Genomic DNA, 12,186 nt, shown 5'->3' on the forward strand with positions numbered 1-12,186 from the left:
TGTGTGTGTGTGTGTAAAATATTAGATTTTTTATAACAAATTTTTTAAAAATAAAATCGTAGTAAAAATTTATGAATTTGAAATATAATGACAAAAAAATATAATTATAATAATTTTACAGCAAAGGGATGGCAACATGGAGTTAAACCTAAAGCACATGGTTTCGACGTGATGGGAAGTTGTTTATGTTCTATCTTGTATACGTTATTTTAAATTTAAAAATGTACGAATCACAGGAGTCAAAAACGAACCTTTCAAAAAATCTGTTAAAAATGAAGGTAAGTCAATTAAAAATCATCACCGATTGTTTTTATGCGATTGAACTTTGAAAATGATCGATTTGTCAAATTATTAAGTGATTATTTATGTAAGGGATTGATCGTAATTATTCGTAAATTGCTATTAATATTTCTAATCGAGTTTCCGATCGTCTTTCTTTATATATTTGGATATTTAAGGCAGACAAATGCCGATCGTGTGTAAAACCACATGTTTTTTTTTAATCTGTCATATTTTAGTCCTATGAGAACATCCATTTTCCAATGTAGATTTTCTAAATTATATTTTGTCAAGTGTACTTAATTATTCTTTAATTTTTTTTGTTTAAATTCCAAAATCAAAAAAATGAAGCAATTAAACTCCAGTATAAAGTGATATAACGCCAGTAAAAAAACAATAGCTGACAAAACGTTAAAACTGAGGGATAGCCACAGTGGCAAGAATATTAAGGATGGTGATGTAAGAAATAGTCTGGTTTAATTCTTCAATCAGCTAAATGAGATTTGATAAACAGAAAAAAACCTTTACCAGCAACACTTTTAATTATTGAAATCAAACATTTTTGGCTTCACACTAGTACAGGTATACTTCAGGTTACGTTGTTTTCAGTTAAGTCATTATCGGTTCTACATCGTTTGTCAAAAAAATATATGGAAATATAAAAATAAAGTTTAAGTCATTTTATTTGACTTTACATCTGTCTGCCACAAATACTGAAGTTGTAATATCACTAGAAAAGCATTAAAAGCACATAAAATCAAATTAAAATATGTACAGTAAATGTTAATATGATCATCATAAATCCTAGAGAATGAAACATGAAAACATCTGTGACTCTGTGTTGTTGTCTTATTTAACGGTCTTTAAGAGCTCAATATTGGCATTTTCCACGGTAGTTCCAATATCTACTGTTTGGCATCATTGTCAGCACCACTCGATATTGGTAAATTTAACATAAATTAGTTTATTTTCTACTATTGCAAAATAATTTTAATAACTGTACTTGTTATTTAACCTTACAAAATCATCTTATTTTATAATGTCTTAGAGCAGTGTTTCTCAATGGGGGCGATATCGCCCCCATGTGGGCGTTTTTCCATGTTGAGGGGGCGATTAGTAACAATTTATATTTTGGGGGGCAAAAAACAATTTTCTGGGCAATATAGTAAAACGTTATATTAAGAATAATTAGATATTTTATTCGTTATATCGTACAATAATTAAACAAATAACATTATACTAGTCACTAGTCTATTCAATGCAGTACGAATTTGGCGTTAGCCTTGGCCCTCGGCATTGGAAATTTGAAGTGAAGGGGGCGACGATTCGTTAGAGGTTGCGAAACACTGCCTTAGAGCAAACCACATTCACAAATAAAGTCTGCAATGTACTGTAAACATCGCCAAATTGTAAACATGTATATTTACAAGTATGTATGTACATGTAGTTATGTATTCGTAAATTTGATTACTTTTTTTTCTATACTATATTAAAAACTAAAATTTATTTGTTTGTAAGCTTAAAATAGTTTCTTATTAACCATAAATTATTAATGAGCACTTATAGTAAAAAATAGTTAATATCTAAATATATAAAATTGCTTGTCCTGACTGACTGACTCATTCACTGACTGATTCATCATCGCCCAGAGCAAACCGCTTAACCTAAAGAGGTGAAATTTGGTAGACAGTTAGGGTACGTCATGGAAACGTACACTAAGAAGGGATTTTTTGAAATTCCTCCGCGGGGGGAGAGGGAGAGCATTAAGGCTTAACCAGAAGAATGGCTTCTACTGTACTATTTTAGATGCGATTTTCTGTTTTTATCTGCATTTTAGTAGGGTACGCCATGGCAATGCACACTAAGAAGGGATTTTTCGAAATTCCCTCGCGGGAGAAGAGGGAGAGGTTTAAGGCTTAACCGGAAAAACGGCTTCTACTGTGCTATTTTAGATGCGATTTTTTGTTTTCAACTACGTTTAATCTTCATTGAGTACTTAGGTGTATTAAATTGATAACATTTCAGATATTGTTATAAATATTTTTATATATTTTTGATTTTTTAACCAAATGTTCGAACCGTTTTAATTTTGAATTTGTTATTGCATATTGGTTCGATTATAGAACGATTGATCAAATTGAAAATAGTTAGTTTGATTTTCGGCAATTCTCATTATTTTCAGCGGTAAGTGTTATATAACAATTACTATGATTGTTGAAATACTGAATATAAATGGGGTTTGCTTGCAAAACTACCGCGGGCGAAGTCGCGGGTAACAGCTAGTTAATAATATAATAATAATGATAATTTATAGTATTATTTGTATTAACAAAAAATGAGGCTCCATTGAACTTCAATAAGCCTTAGGCCCTGAAAAACCTATATATGCCCCCAGCTATGATCACCAAAGAGAAGACCAATAAGTTGTGAGTTCTCTGTTGGTGTGCCACTTTGCTGAGTTTGTTTTAGTACTAATTTGTCTGTAAAAGATAGATTTTTTATAACAAAATTCTATTAAACACTGGATTAAAAAAATGCAGTGTTTAATATGAAATAAGTTTTTCATTGTTTTTATGTAATTTACTTGTTGTTTTCTTAGTGAACATGTTTTGTATCATTTAAATCTACATGCTTTGATACACTAAAACAAAAACTTGCAGCCAATGTATTCTGTAATGTGTGTGTTGTGATGTTCATGTTTTGTGTGTGTTGTGATTTTCTTGAAAATGTTTTTGAGTTGTTTCTTTAATTTGGGTCTTATGTTGTTTTTACTCAGCAGGGCTTTGGAGCGACCATTTTTTTGAGTTGCTCCACTCCGGTATCAAAGTATTTGCTCCAGCTCCGCTCCATGCTCCGGTTAAAATATTCTTATAGGAATTACACTAATTTTGTCTTTGGTATATAAGTACGCATAAAAAAACTTGTTTATTTACAACTAATTTATTATTTAAAAAATTAACATACAACCTCATTGATTTTAATAAATAGACTGGGGAGTCATGAAGGGGAAGGAATAGCTTGGTCAGGGGATAGTGGAGACTGGAGAGAGAGGTTCCCACCTTTCACATGGGACATATGCGGAATGGATATAAAATTAATCTGTGCTTGTGATCATTTTTCTTTTTAGTTCAATTATTGTATTTTTAACATTTGTAAATATTATAACTTATGCCATTTCCATTCTCATCGTCTCAAATATTAAATAAATGTATATATCAGAGCAGTGGAGCACTACAAATTTCTGTGCTCCGGCTCCGCTCCTGCTCCGAGTAAAAATCCATTGCTCCACCTGCTCCATGCTCCAGCTCCAGCTCCGCTCCAAAGCCCTGATTTTTAGTGTATTCTGTCAGCCTGCCTAATTGCTGTCTAATGTCATTTATTTGTGTTTCTATTCTTCTCTGCCAGACAGGCTTATGATAGAATTGTGTTTTGTGTGTATCTATCTGTGATTGTATTTTCAGTCCATGGTGTGTTACTACTGTGACTGCCCTAGCATAAACTAATGTGTGAATGACTGAGAGTGTAGAAATTGAATGAATGTAGTTTGGTAGTAAGTGAGTGTTTACATAATTTAGTGTTTTTCCTACTACCTCAGACGTGTTGATTTTTGGTATTCGTGGTCTTTGTGTGGGATCTGTACCTGTATATTTAGTCTGTTTGCTGAAATAAAAGTGAGAGCGTATTAACTAAATCTATGTCTATGTTATCAGTGATGGATGGGGAAGTGCCTGCAGTATCATTAGTGGTACTTGTTGTGTGTGTGCTGTAATCAGTACTTGTTGCTGGATTATCATGACAGGTTACGTGATCTTCATTAATGTTAAATGTTTCTGTCTGTTGATGTATTTGATCAGCAACCTGTTGTTTGATAAGTTCAAGTGTTGTTTGTGGGATAAGGTTGTGTATAATTGTTCTTTTTTTGATTAACAACCCCTTTGTTCAGTAACAGTGAGGTGAAAATTGTTGTGTGAATCTGAGATGTAGTTGTTGTCTGTATGCTGTCATGTTTGTTTCAAGTCTTGTGATAGTGTAGTAAGTACGGATGATAAACACATTCATTTCCATTGTCCATTTCATCCATTGGCGTAATTTTCCAGTCTTTATGGTCTGTGGAAGCATTGCCACAGAAACACCAAGGCTAGGTTGGTTCCTCACATCGGTCAAGGGCATTGCAGTAGCCATGCTTGGACCAGCGCTGCTTTCACCACCAGTAACCAAGGGAGTCTGTAGCCTATTTTTCAAATGTGAGCCTCTTCCTAACCCATGAATGTGGACCTTGTTAACTCATCCAAGCCAGTATCACACTTAGACCTGGTTACTACCATGGTAAACATCTCCACAGAATGTGGGTGTGGTCACTCTTAGCTTCATTTCTCCCCATAGACCTTACTGGCAGGGTGTCCCTATCAGAAGCTTGTGCTCCAGCCTCCATTGCTCTATGGATCAGTAAAATTACAGGGCTCTCCCACCACAACCAGGTGGTGATCATGGAAGGGATTACTATTGTATAAAGAAATCAGAAATGAAGTAATATGATACAAATGGTTGTCAAATAACAAACTTTTTATTTTTGACACTTATGAAATTTAGAAGTTTCTGTTTCACTTATTTTATAATTACATTATAAAACAGACAAAAAAATAACATTTTCATGTTTGAAATTGTGCCTTCTAAACTGCATACTGGTAAAATGGCATTCTGTCATGCTTTCAATAGTCATTTCAGTTATGGAATATACAATGCTGTTAGATATGCTAGGTTTTTTATTCTGTCCTTCCAATTTTCTGCAGGAATTTATGCCATCACCACAGTTATCTGCACAAAATTACAGTATAATATACACATTAAAATAATGGCGGTCAGTGGTATATTTAAGATTTTGAGAATATGTATGCTGCTCAAGGCAGATTTAGAGGAGATTAAGGTTTGTGCTCACTGTCATTTTTCAGAAAATGTTACTCAATAATCTTAGAATTACTTTAGTTACTTAATCTTACCCAATTGAAGTCATGCAATATGCATTGTTACATTTATTTTTATTTTAAAGTAAGAAAACTGATTACTTTGGTATCAACAGGATGCTGCAGCACTACAAGCACCCCTGATGGCAGCATATCAAACAGATGTTTAAATGCACATAATTACTAGTATTTTGAAAACATTCAATATTTAAAATAATTTTGAAAACACAAATACTTCAAACCTTACAGCAAAAATATTTTAAATAAAATACCAAATACTCCAAAAGTGAGTACAGGTAACCCCCGTATAACATGGGAGTTACATTCCAAAAAATTGCCGTGTTATACGAAACAAAGAACTAGTGAGAAAAGGGAGGTTAGGTTCCAAAAATTAAAAAACACGCTGTTAATCCTTATTTAAATTGGATTTACTATTCATTTTTTTCATAGGTAAGATACTTATTTATTATTCAAGTAAATATTTTACCAGAGGATTATTCATTTTATATGACAATCTCAGCATGAGCATCATCAACTGGTAACAGTTTTTGGGTGCGTTCGTTAATAGCGCAATCGCTCTGCAATGGGAGTGCACTGTTGTTTGTAGGCATTTAGGAACAACGGTGAAAGAAAGATGGCGGCACCCGCACTATCAATAGTATTGTGATGGAGGAATCTATAATTCTAAAATGAGCTTTTAGAGGCAAAAGACGGGACCCAATTGTAAAATTTAACTATTAAATGGATTATTGTTGAAGGATCATTCAAAGTAGCCACGAAAACAAGTAGAATGCTCGTGCGAAGTTATGCAGAAGTATAAAAGAATGCACCCTTTATTACATTTCATGTTGTATGAGGGTTTCATCCAATTCCCGAACTGTGTTAGAGTGAACCCATGCTATAGAAGTGCCGTGTTATACGGGGTTACCTGTATTTGGTAATGGTATATATGGAGAAATAAGAATTGAAATACTACAAGCTCTAATATTAAATAATAAAAGTCAGGGTTTGTAAATTTTCTGGGACTAAATTTTTATGTAATATTGAATTTGGAAAGTTAATCAGATATGTAATCTAACAGACAGACATTCGTTAACAACCATCTAAAATTAGAAAAGAAATTTTATTTATCTCAAAAAGATGGTCTAACTTGATAAGCTAATAATATAACTTATAACAACAAATTTTAATTAATTTCTTGTTATATCAATTCTAATTTCTTAAAAAAATTTCTATAATTTATATTAATTAAATTTAGATCATTAATTAAAGATCAAATCCACTAATAGTTTTTGTTTTTAATTTTAGTTCATGAAAAGGAGTAAAGAGAAAATAGAACAAAAGCAAGAAGAATTAGAAAAAAAAGCATTATTTGAAACAGAATTAATAGATTTATTAAAAAAAGAAGGGTACAAATATTTACAGTTTTTTTTCTGTTTGGAAACATTATAAATTTTTTTTTTCTTAATGCAGGAAAAGATTTCTAATAGAACCCAGTTATGCTCCTTGTGAACAGTTGGTTTTTGGAAGAATGTCATTTAAAGGAATGAATCCTGAAATTGAAGTAAGACTATAATTTATTTATATTGAAATACAGACAATGCCTTCAGAATAATATTTGTCATCCACAATGCAAACAATTAATAAAACCAATTAAAATACAGAATTATTGAAACAGAATTTTTTACTCAATAATATATATATATATATATCAAGCAAAATCTGTTTAACGATATAATTTGTCTTAATGAGAATAAAAAAATAATAAATTATGGAATGTTCGGAATTCTCAAAAATCATCTTGTTTTTACCTTATATTCTGAAATAGCAAATAAATATTTTAATAAAATTAATAGCTAATATCACATAGTTAAGTATTATTATATGTGTAATTACTAGGAGTGAAATTTGGAATGAATTTACAACAGATTTCATGATTTTATTCCTAAATTTTAATATAAAATTATGAGATTTTCAATTTTTTTTCCTTCAATTATTTTATTAAAATTGTTTAAAAATATAAAAAATAATAATAAATATACAACTTTTATCTAAAACCTAATGAAATTAGTAGAAAAATTAAATTCTTCAAAATAATTTAAAAAGAAAATGAAAAAATAACATTAATTCTATTCTCAATAACTGACAACAATAAGTTTAGAATGTTTTTATACTCAGGTTAAGCATACTGTTTAAATATTCAGTATCTGTAATATTCTCTAGAATATAAACTTTTCGAAAATGGAAGAATTACATTTATTAAAAATTATAGTGTTTTAAAAACTTGTTGAAAATTAAATGAACTGCATTGGTCACATCCATTTTTCCACTAAATTATGCTTATTTGATATTGTGAGATATATAATTTTCCAGCATTACATAATTTCTTTTTCCATATCAGCAACAAAATTACTCAAAATTAATAATAAAAGTTTTATTATTTTACAAAATGGAGTAACAAGATATGAATTTATAACATTAATATATTTAAATTTTTAAGTTTTTTGCATAAGCAAACACAATATAAAATTTTATCACATACTTGGAATAAAATGCTAAAAAATCTCTATCATATTTTTGTGCATATAACTTCCAGAAAATTTCTATAACAAAACTTTCAGATAACCTATCCCATCTTATATTCCACATTTATGGGACCAGCCATTGATCTATGGGCACAAGTTCATAATTGTGATTTAAAATTGGCATATTACCTGCTCTGTCATGTAACCACACTCCTTTCAACTTGTCTTTTAAACACATATCTTGTTGGCTATACATACAAAAAATACTTAAATGATATGCAATGATTTTTCAAATTTATTTAAACTTTTATATTCAACTTTTACATAACAATTATTTTGCATTAATATATAAAGGTATGTATTGGCATTACTTTAAGTTACTGTTATGCTAAAAATTATTTTATAACAAATAAAAAATTGAACTAAATTTCCTTGCTATATTTGACCCACAACATATGTAATTTACAGTAAATTATTTATAATTTCTGAGATCTTATTTAAAAGTTATCATTGAAAAAGAATAGATTAAACACAGGTTGAAATCTCTGTAGGTTTCAGAAATTATGAAATTTAGTATTTCTTAATCACAGAATTTATTAGTATGAATTTTGTAAAGTTGACTATTAATGTATACATTTAATCAATTTTACTGAACATTTGGTCATCATAACAGTAAGTTAATTTATAAATAATTTTTTAGTATGTTTATGTATTACATAAATCAAATATAAGTTATATCTAAAAATAATTTTTTAGAAACTAATGTTAGAAAAGCAAGAAGTACCATTATCACAAAAAAGAAAAATGGGTGGCATTTCAGATAAAGAATTTGCTGAAAGGTAATACAAAAGATTTAATAATTTTAGAATATATTAACACTCTTTTGATATCATACTGTTTTTTCAATTTGTTGTAATTTTACACAATTTATAACTTTCATATTCAAACATTATTTTTAAAATTATAAATTTTATTAAATATTAATTTCTTTATTAAATTGTCTTGTTATTTCAGTAAAATATATTAATGTGCAATGTCTTATTCATGCATTCTTTTATGTCATTAAATGTTTAAAAGTTATTAGCTACACTTTGAAATAGAAAGATATGATACTTATTCTGAATGTTTATGAAATGGAGTGTGTTTTATTATAGTTTAAAGTTAGTTTATAACCCACCTCATTGCATAATCTGCACCCTTTAAATTGTCTTTTAAACACATAACATATGCATAATATTTACAAAAATACATCGTTATTTCTTAATTTTTTATATTTTTATTTCAAATAATGCAAGAAATGATTTGGTAATTGCAGTATTTTTCTGAACATATTTTTGTGCATTCATCAGCAGTAGAATAAAAAATATGTTTCTATAGTCAACATTTTTTAAATGTTTTCACTAAACATTTGTGGCCGCCAGCGCCAGAGATCCTGAACACTGTCTTGGCAACACTTGCCAGGATCACGAACTCTGTCTGGCAACACTTGCCAACAAGAGTGGCTGGCAACGTCAAAAAAAAGAAAAGGCGCGAAAGTTCGTTGGATTTTGTCCGGGTGTTGCCCGAGGATCTAACCTTTTCTAATAAAGTTCTTTTTTGTTACTGTTCGTGTTTGCCTGCTTAATGTTAGATCTAAACATCAGTAGGATTGAATGACAAACATTCAAAAACTCATTGTCAACAATATGAGGTGTAACTATTAAATAACAAGACTGACACTGCTACAGAAGAAGTATGCATGTGCCAAATGCAGCAACCGACAGCTGTTTAGCATGAAGCCGCCTTTTGAATGCAGTATCTCTTGCTTCTGTAAACAAATCCATATATCCGTAGCCTTAATTCACATTAGAATTGTTTTTTTTTTTTTTTGTTGTTGTTTTGCCAGAAAAATGTTAAGTGTAACAATAGAGCAATGAATTGTTGTGAAATTTCACATGAAACCTAGAAAAACTGCTACTGAAACTTTTAATTTATTGAAAGAAGTGTATGGCAATGATGTTTATCGCACGCACATGTTTTTAAGTGGTTTAAGCATTTTCAAGATGGCCAAGAAGACATTGAAGATGATTCACGCCTGGGTTGCCCCTCCATATCAAAAACAAATGACAATATCGAAAAAATTGTAATTTGGTTCAATCTGACCATCAGTTAAGTATTCGTGCAATTGCTGAACTCTGTGAAAGAATAAGGAAAAAATGACCCAAATTGTGGAAGGACAAGTCATGGGTTCTCCACCAAGACAATGTGCCAGCTCACTCTGCATTATCTGTCAAGAGGTTTCTAGCTAAGTGCAGCATCCCAGTGTTAGACCATCTGCCTTATTCGCTGGATCTTGCACTGTGCGACTTCTATTTCCTAAGGTGAAATCTGCATTAAAAGGAACAAGATTTGAGTCTGTTGAAGCTGTGAAAGAGAAAGCGGCACACGTTCTGAAGGAGCTGGCAGAAGACAACTTCCAGCACAGTTTCGAACAATGGAAGATTTGCATGGAGCGTTGTAGGGATAGAGGAGGGGTGTATATTGAAGGTGATAATAAATATGTATGAAATCAAAATAAAATGTTTTATAGCATCAGTCTCATTATTTAATAGCCACACCTCGTAAATTTTAAACCAGTCTTTATACCAAGATTAGCAATATTTTATTTTGTCATATGTTGTTGAGTACTATATCAGTGACTTGGAAATATTTTATTGTGAATGAAATTACTGTGTTGTCTAGCTATACTCTTTGTTAATTAAGAATTTCAAGTATAGTGGTGTCTCGTATAACGTACTTAATCCGTTCCAGGTGCACGTCCATTAAGTGAAAAGTCCATTATACGAAACGCATTTTCCCATAGAAATACATGTTAAAACATATAATTTGTTCTGTAGCATAAAATAACCGTACTGTACCATTAAAAAAAGTGAAAATGGAGCAGTCACCAATTATGCTGGGTAGTCAGATGTTGTGAGGAGGAGGTGGAAGAATACTTTATTCACACATTCATACAGATACAGACTTTTTACATATTGCAGCAGGTCTCTTTTTATTGTTTTTTAATTGGAGTCAGATTCAGGAGAGGCTACTGGGGCTTGCAGGATCAACTCCTCTTGTTCCATACTTTGTCTTTTGGTAGCTGGCTTCTTGAAAAACATGTCCAAGGTGGTCTGTTTCTCTCTTTTCTTCAACACTTGTCAGAAATGACGGGCAATGGTGTCATTGTAGAGGTTATTGATCCTGTTGGCCTCAACTGTGTTTGGATAATGAGTGTTGATAAACTCCTGAACCTTTCTCCATTTGATAAGGAAGTTTTTGTCAACTTTCACTCCTTCTGATGGTTTCTTGCTTTGTTTCAATTGAAATCAGCTTTGATTTTTTTTAGAAGCCATGATTTGCACAACACTTGAATAAATGTAAATACTCTGCACTGTGTTGATCTACCAAATAAACAAGCCTAATCCCAACGCTCTGTACTTCAGATATACTTCTGAATTATCAAATATACAAATATACTACAAATATTCAGATATACTTCTGTACTGATAATATATTCTAATAATACTAATATATTATAAAAATAGCAGATTGTCATTGGCAACGGCAAAAGAGTGGAAACATCATTCGCACTTGTTCGTAGAAAGTCCATTGGTCGCCTCACGTAACTACCGAACGGAAAATCCATTGCTTGAATCACGTAACGGCCAAACAGAAAATCCATTATTCGAGACACCACTGTATCTTATTTTCACTTGTAAAAAATTACTTTTCTGAACCATAACAAACTCAAAAGTACAGTTAGGGCACCAAACTAACACCAATACCACCCTGATAATTCTATGGTACGCACACATGCATATCTTTACAAATACTCTGTAACTATGAAACACTGATTTTAAATTTTATTATTGTAATTATAAATGATTGGACTGCATTCCACAATAAAATATATCACGGGAAAGAAAAAATGAGTTTTTTCCCGCCATTTTCATTCTAAACCGTATTATCATTATATATTTTGATAGCTAGCATTTTAAGGCTTATTTGTAAAAAATTTTGTTTGATTCTGTGCAATTGTTTATTTTTTGTGTCCCATCAAATATGGAAGATCGAAAGCATCATTTTTGGCATATTTTGCTTTTTTATTACCAAAAAAATCAAAATGCTGTTCAAGCAAGAAAAAAATTGTGGTACATGTATGCAGATGATGTGTTGAGAGAAAGATAGTGCCAAAACTGGTTTACAAAATTTCGTTCTGGCAATTTCAATATTGAAGATGAACCACGTTCTGGATGGCCAGTTGAAGCCAATAAAAACAAAATAAAGGTACTGATTGAAGCAAACTGCCGAATAACAACACGTGAAATCACTAAGAGATTAAATTTGTCAAATTGAACTGTTTATGATTACTTGAAACAAATTGGTTTCGTTTCAAAGCT

At 31.0% G+C, this 12,186-nt stretch overlaps 1 protein-coding gene across 1 annotated transcript in view; it reads left to right on the plus strand.

Annotated features, from left to right (window-relative positions):
- Window positions 1-89: 89 nt before the first annotated feature.
- Window positions 90-12,186, plus strand: part of LOC111621977 (M-phase phosphoprotein 6-like) — an 18,970-nt gene continuing 6,873 nt past the window's right edge. Inside the window, exons 1-4 of the mRNA XM_023364265.1 lie at window positions 90-278; window positions 6,549-6,649; window positions 6,714-6,804; window positions 8,522-8,604. Coding sequence (XP_023220033.1) covers window positions 186-278; window positions 6,549-6,649; window positions 6,714-6,804; window positions 8,522-8,604 — 368 coding nt within the window. The 5' untranslated portion in view covers window positions 90-185. The remainder of the gene's footprint in view (window positions 279-6,548; window positions 6,650-6,713; window positions 6,805-8,521; window positions 8,605-12,186) is intronic.

This window comes from Centruroides sculpturatus, unplaced genomic scaffold (genome assembly GCF_000671375.1).
Source record: "Centruroides sculpturatus isolate CEXI.00-Female unplaced genomic scaffold, Cexi_2.0 scaffold82, whole genome shotgun sequence".
Lineage (NCBI taxonomy): Eukaryota > Metazoa > Arthropoda > Arachnida > Scorpiones > Buthidae > Centruroides > Centruroides sculpturatus.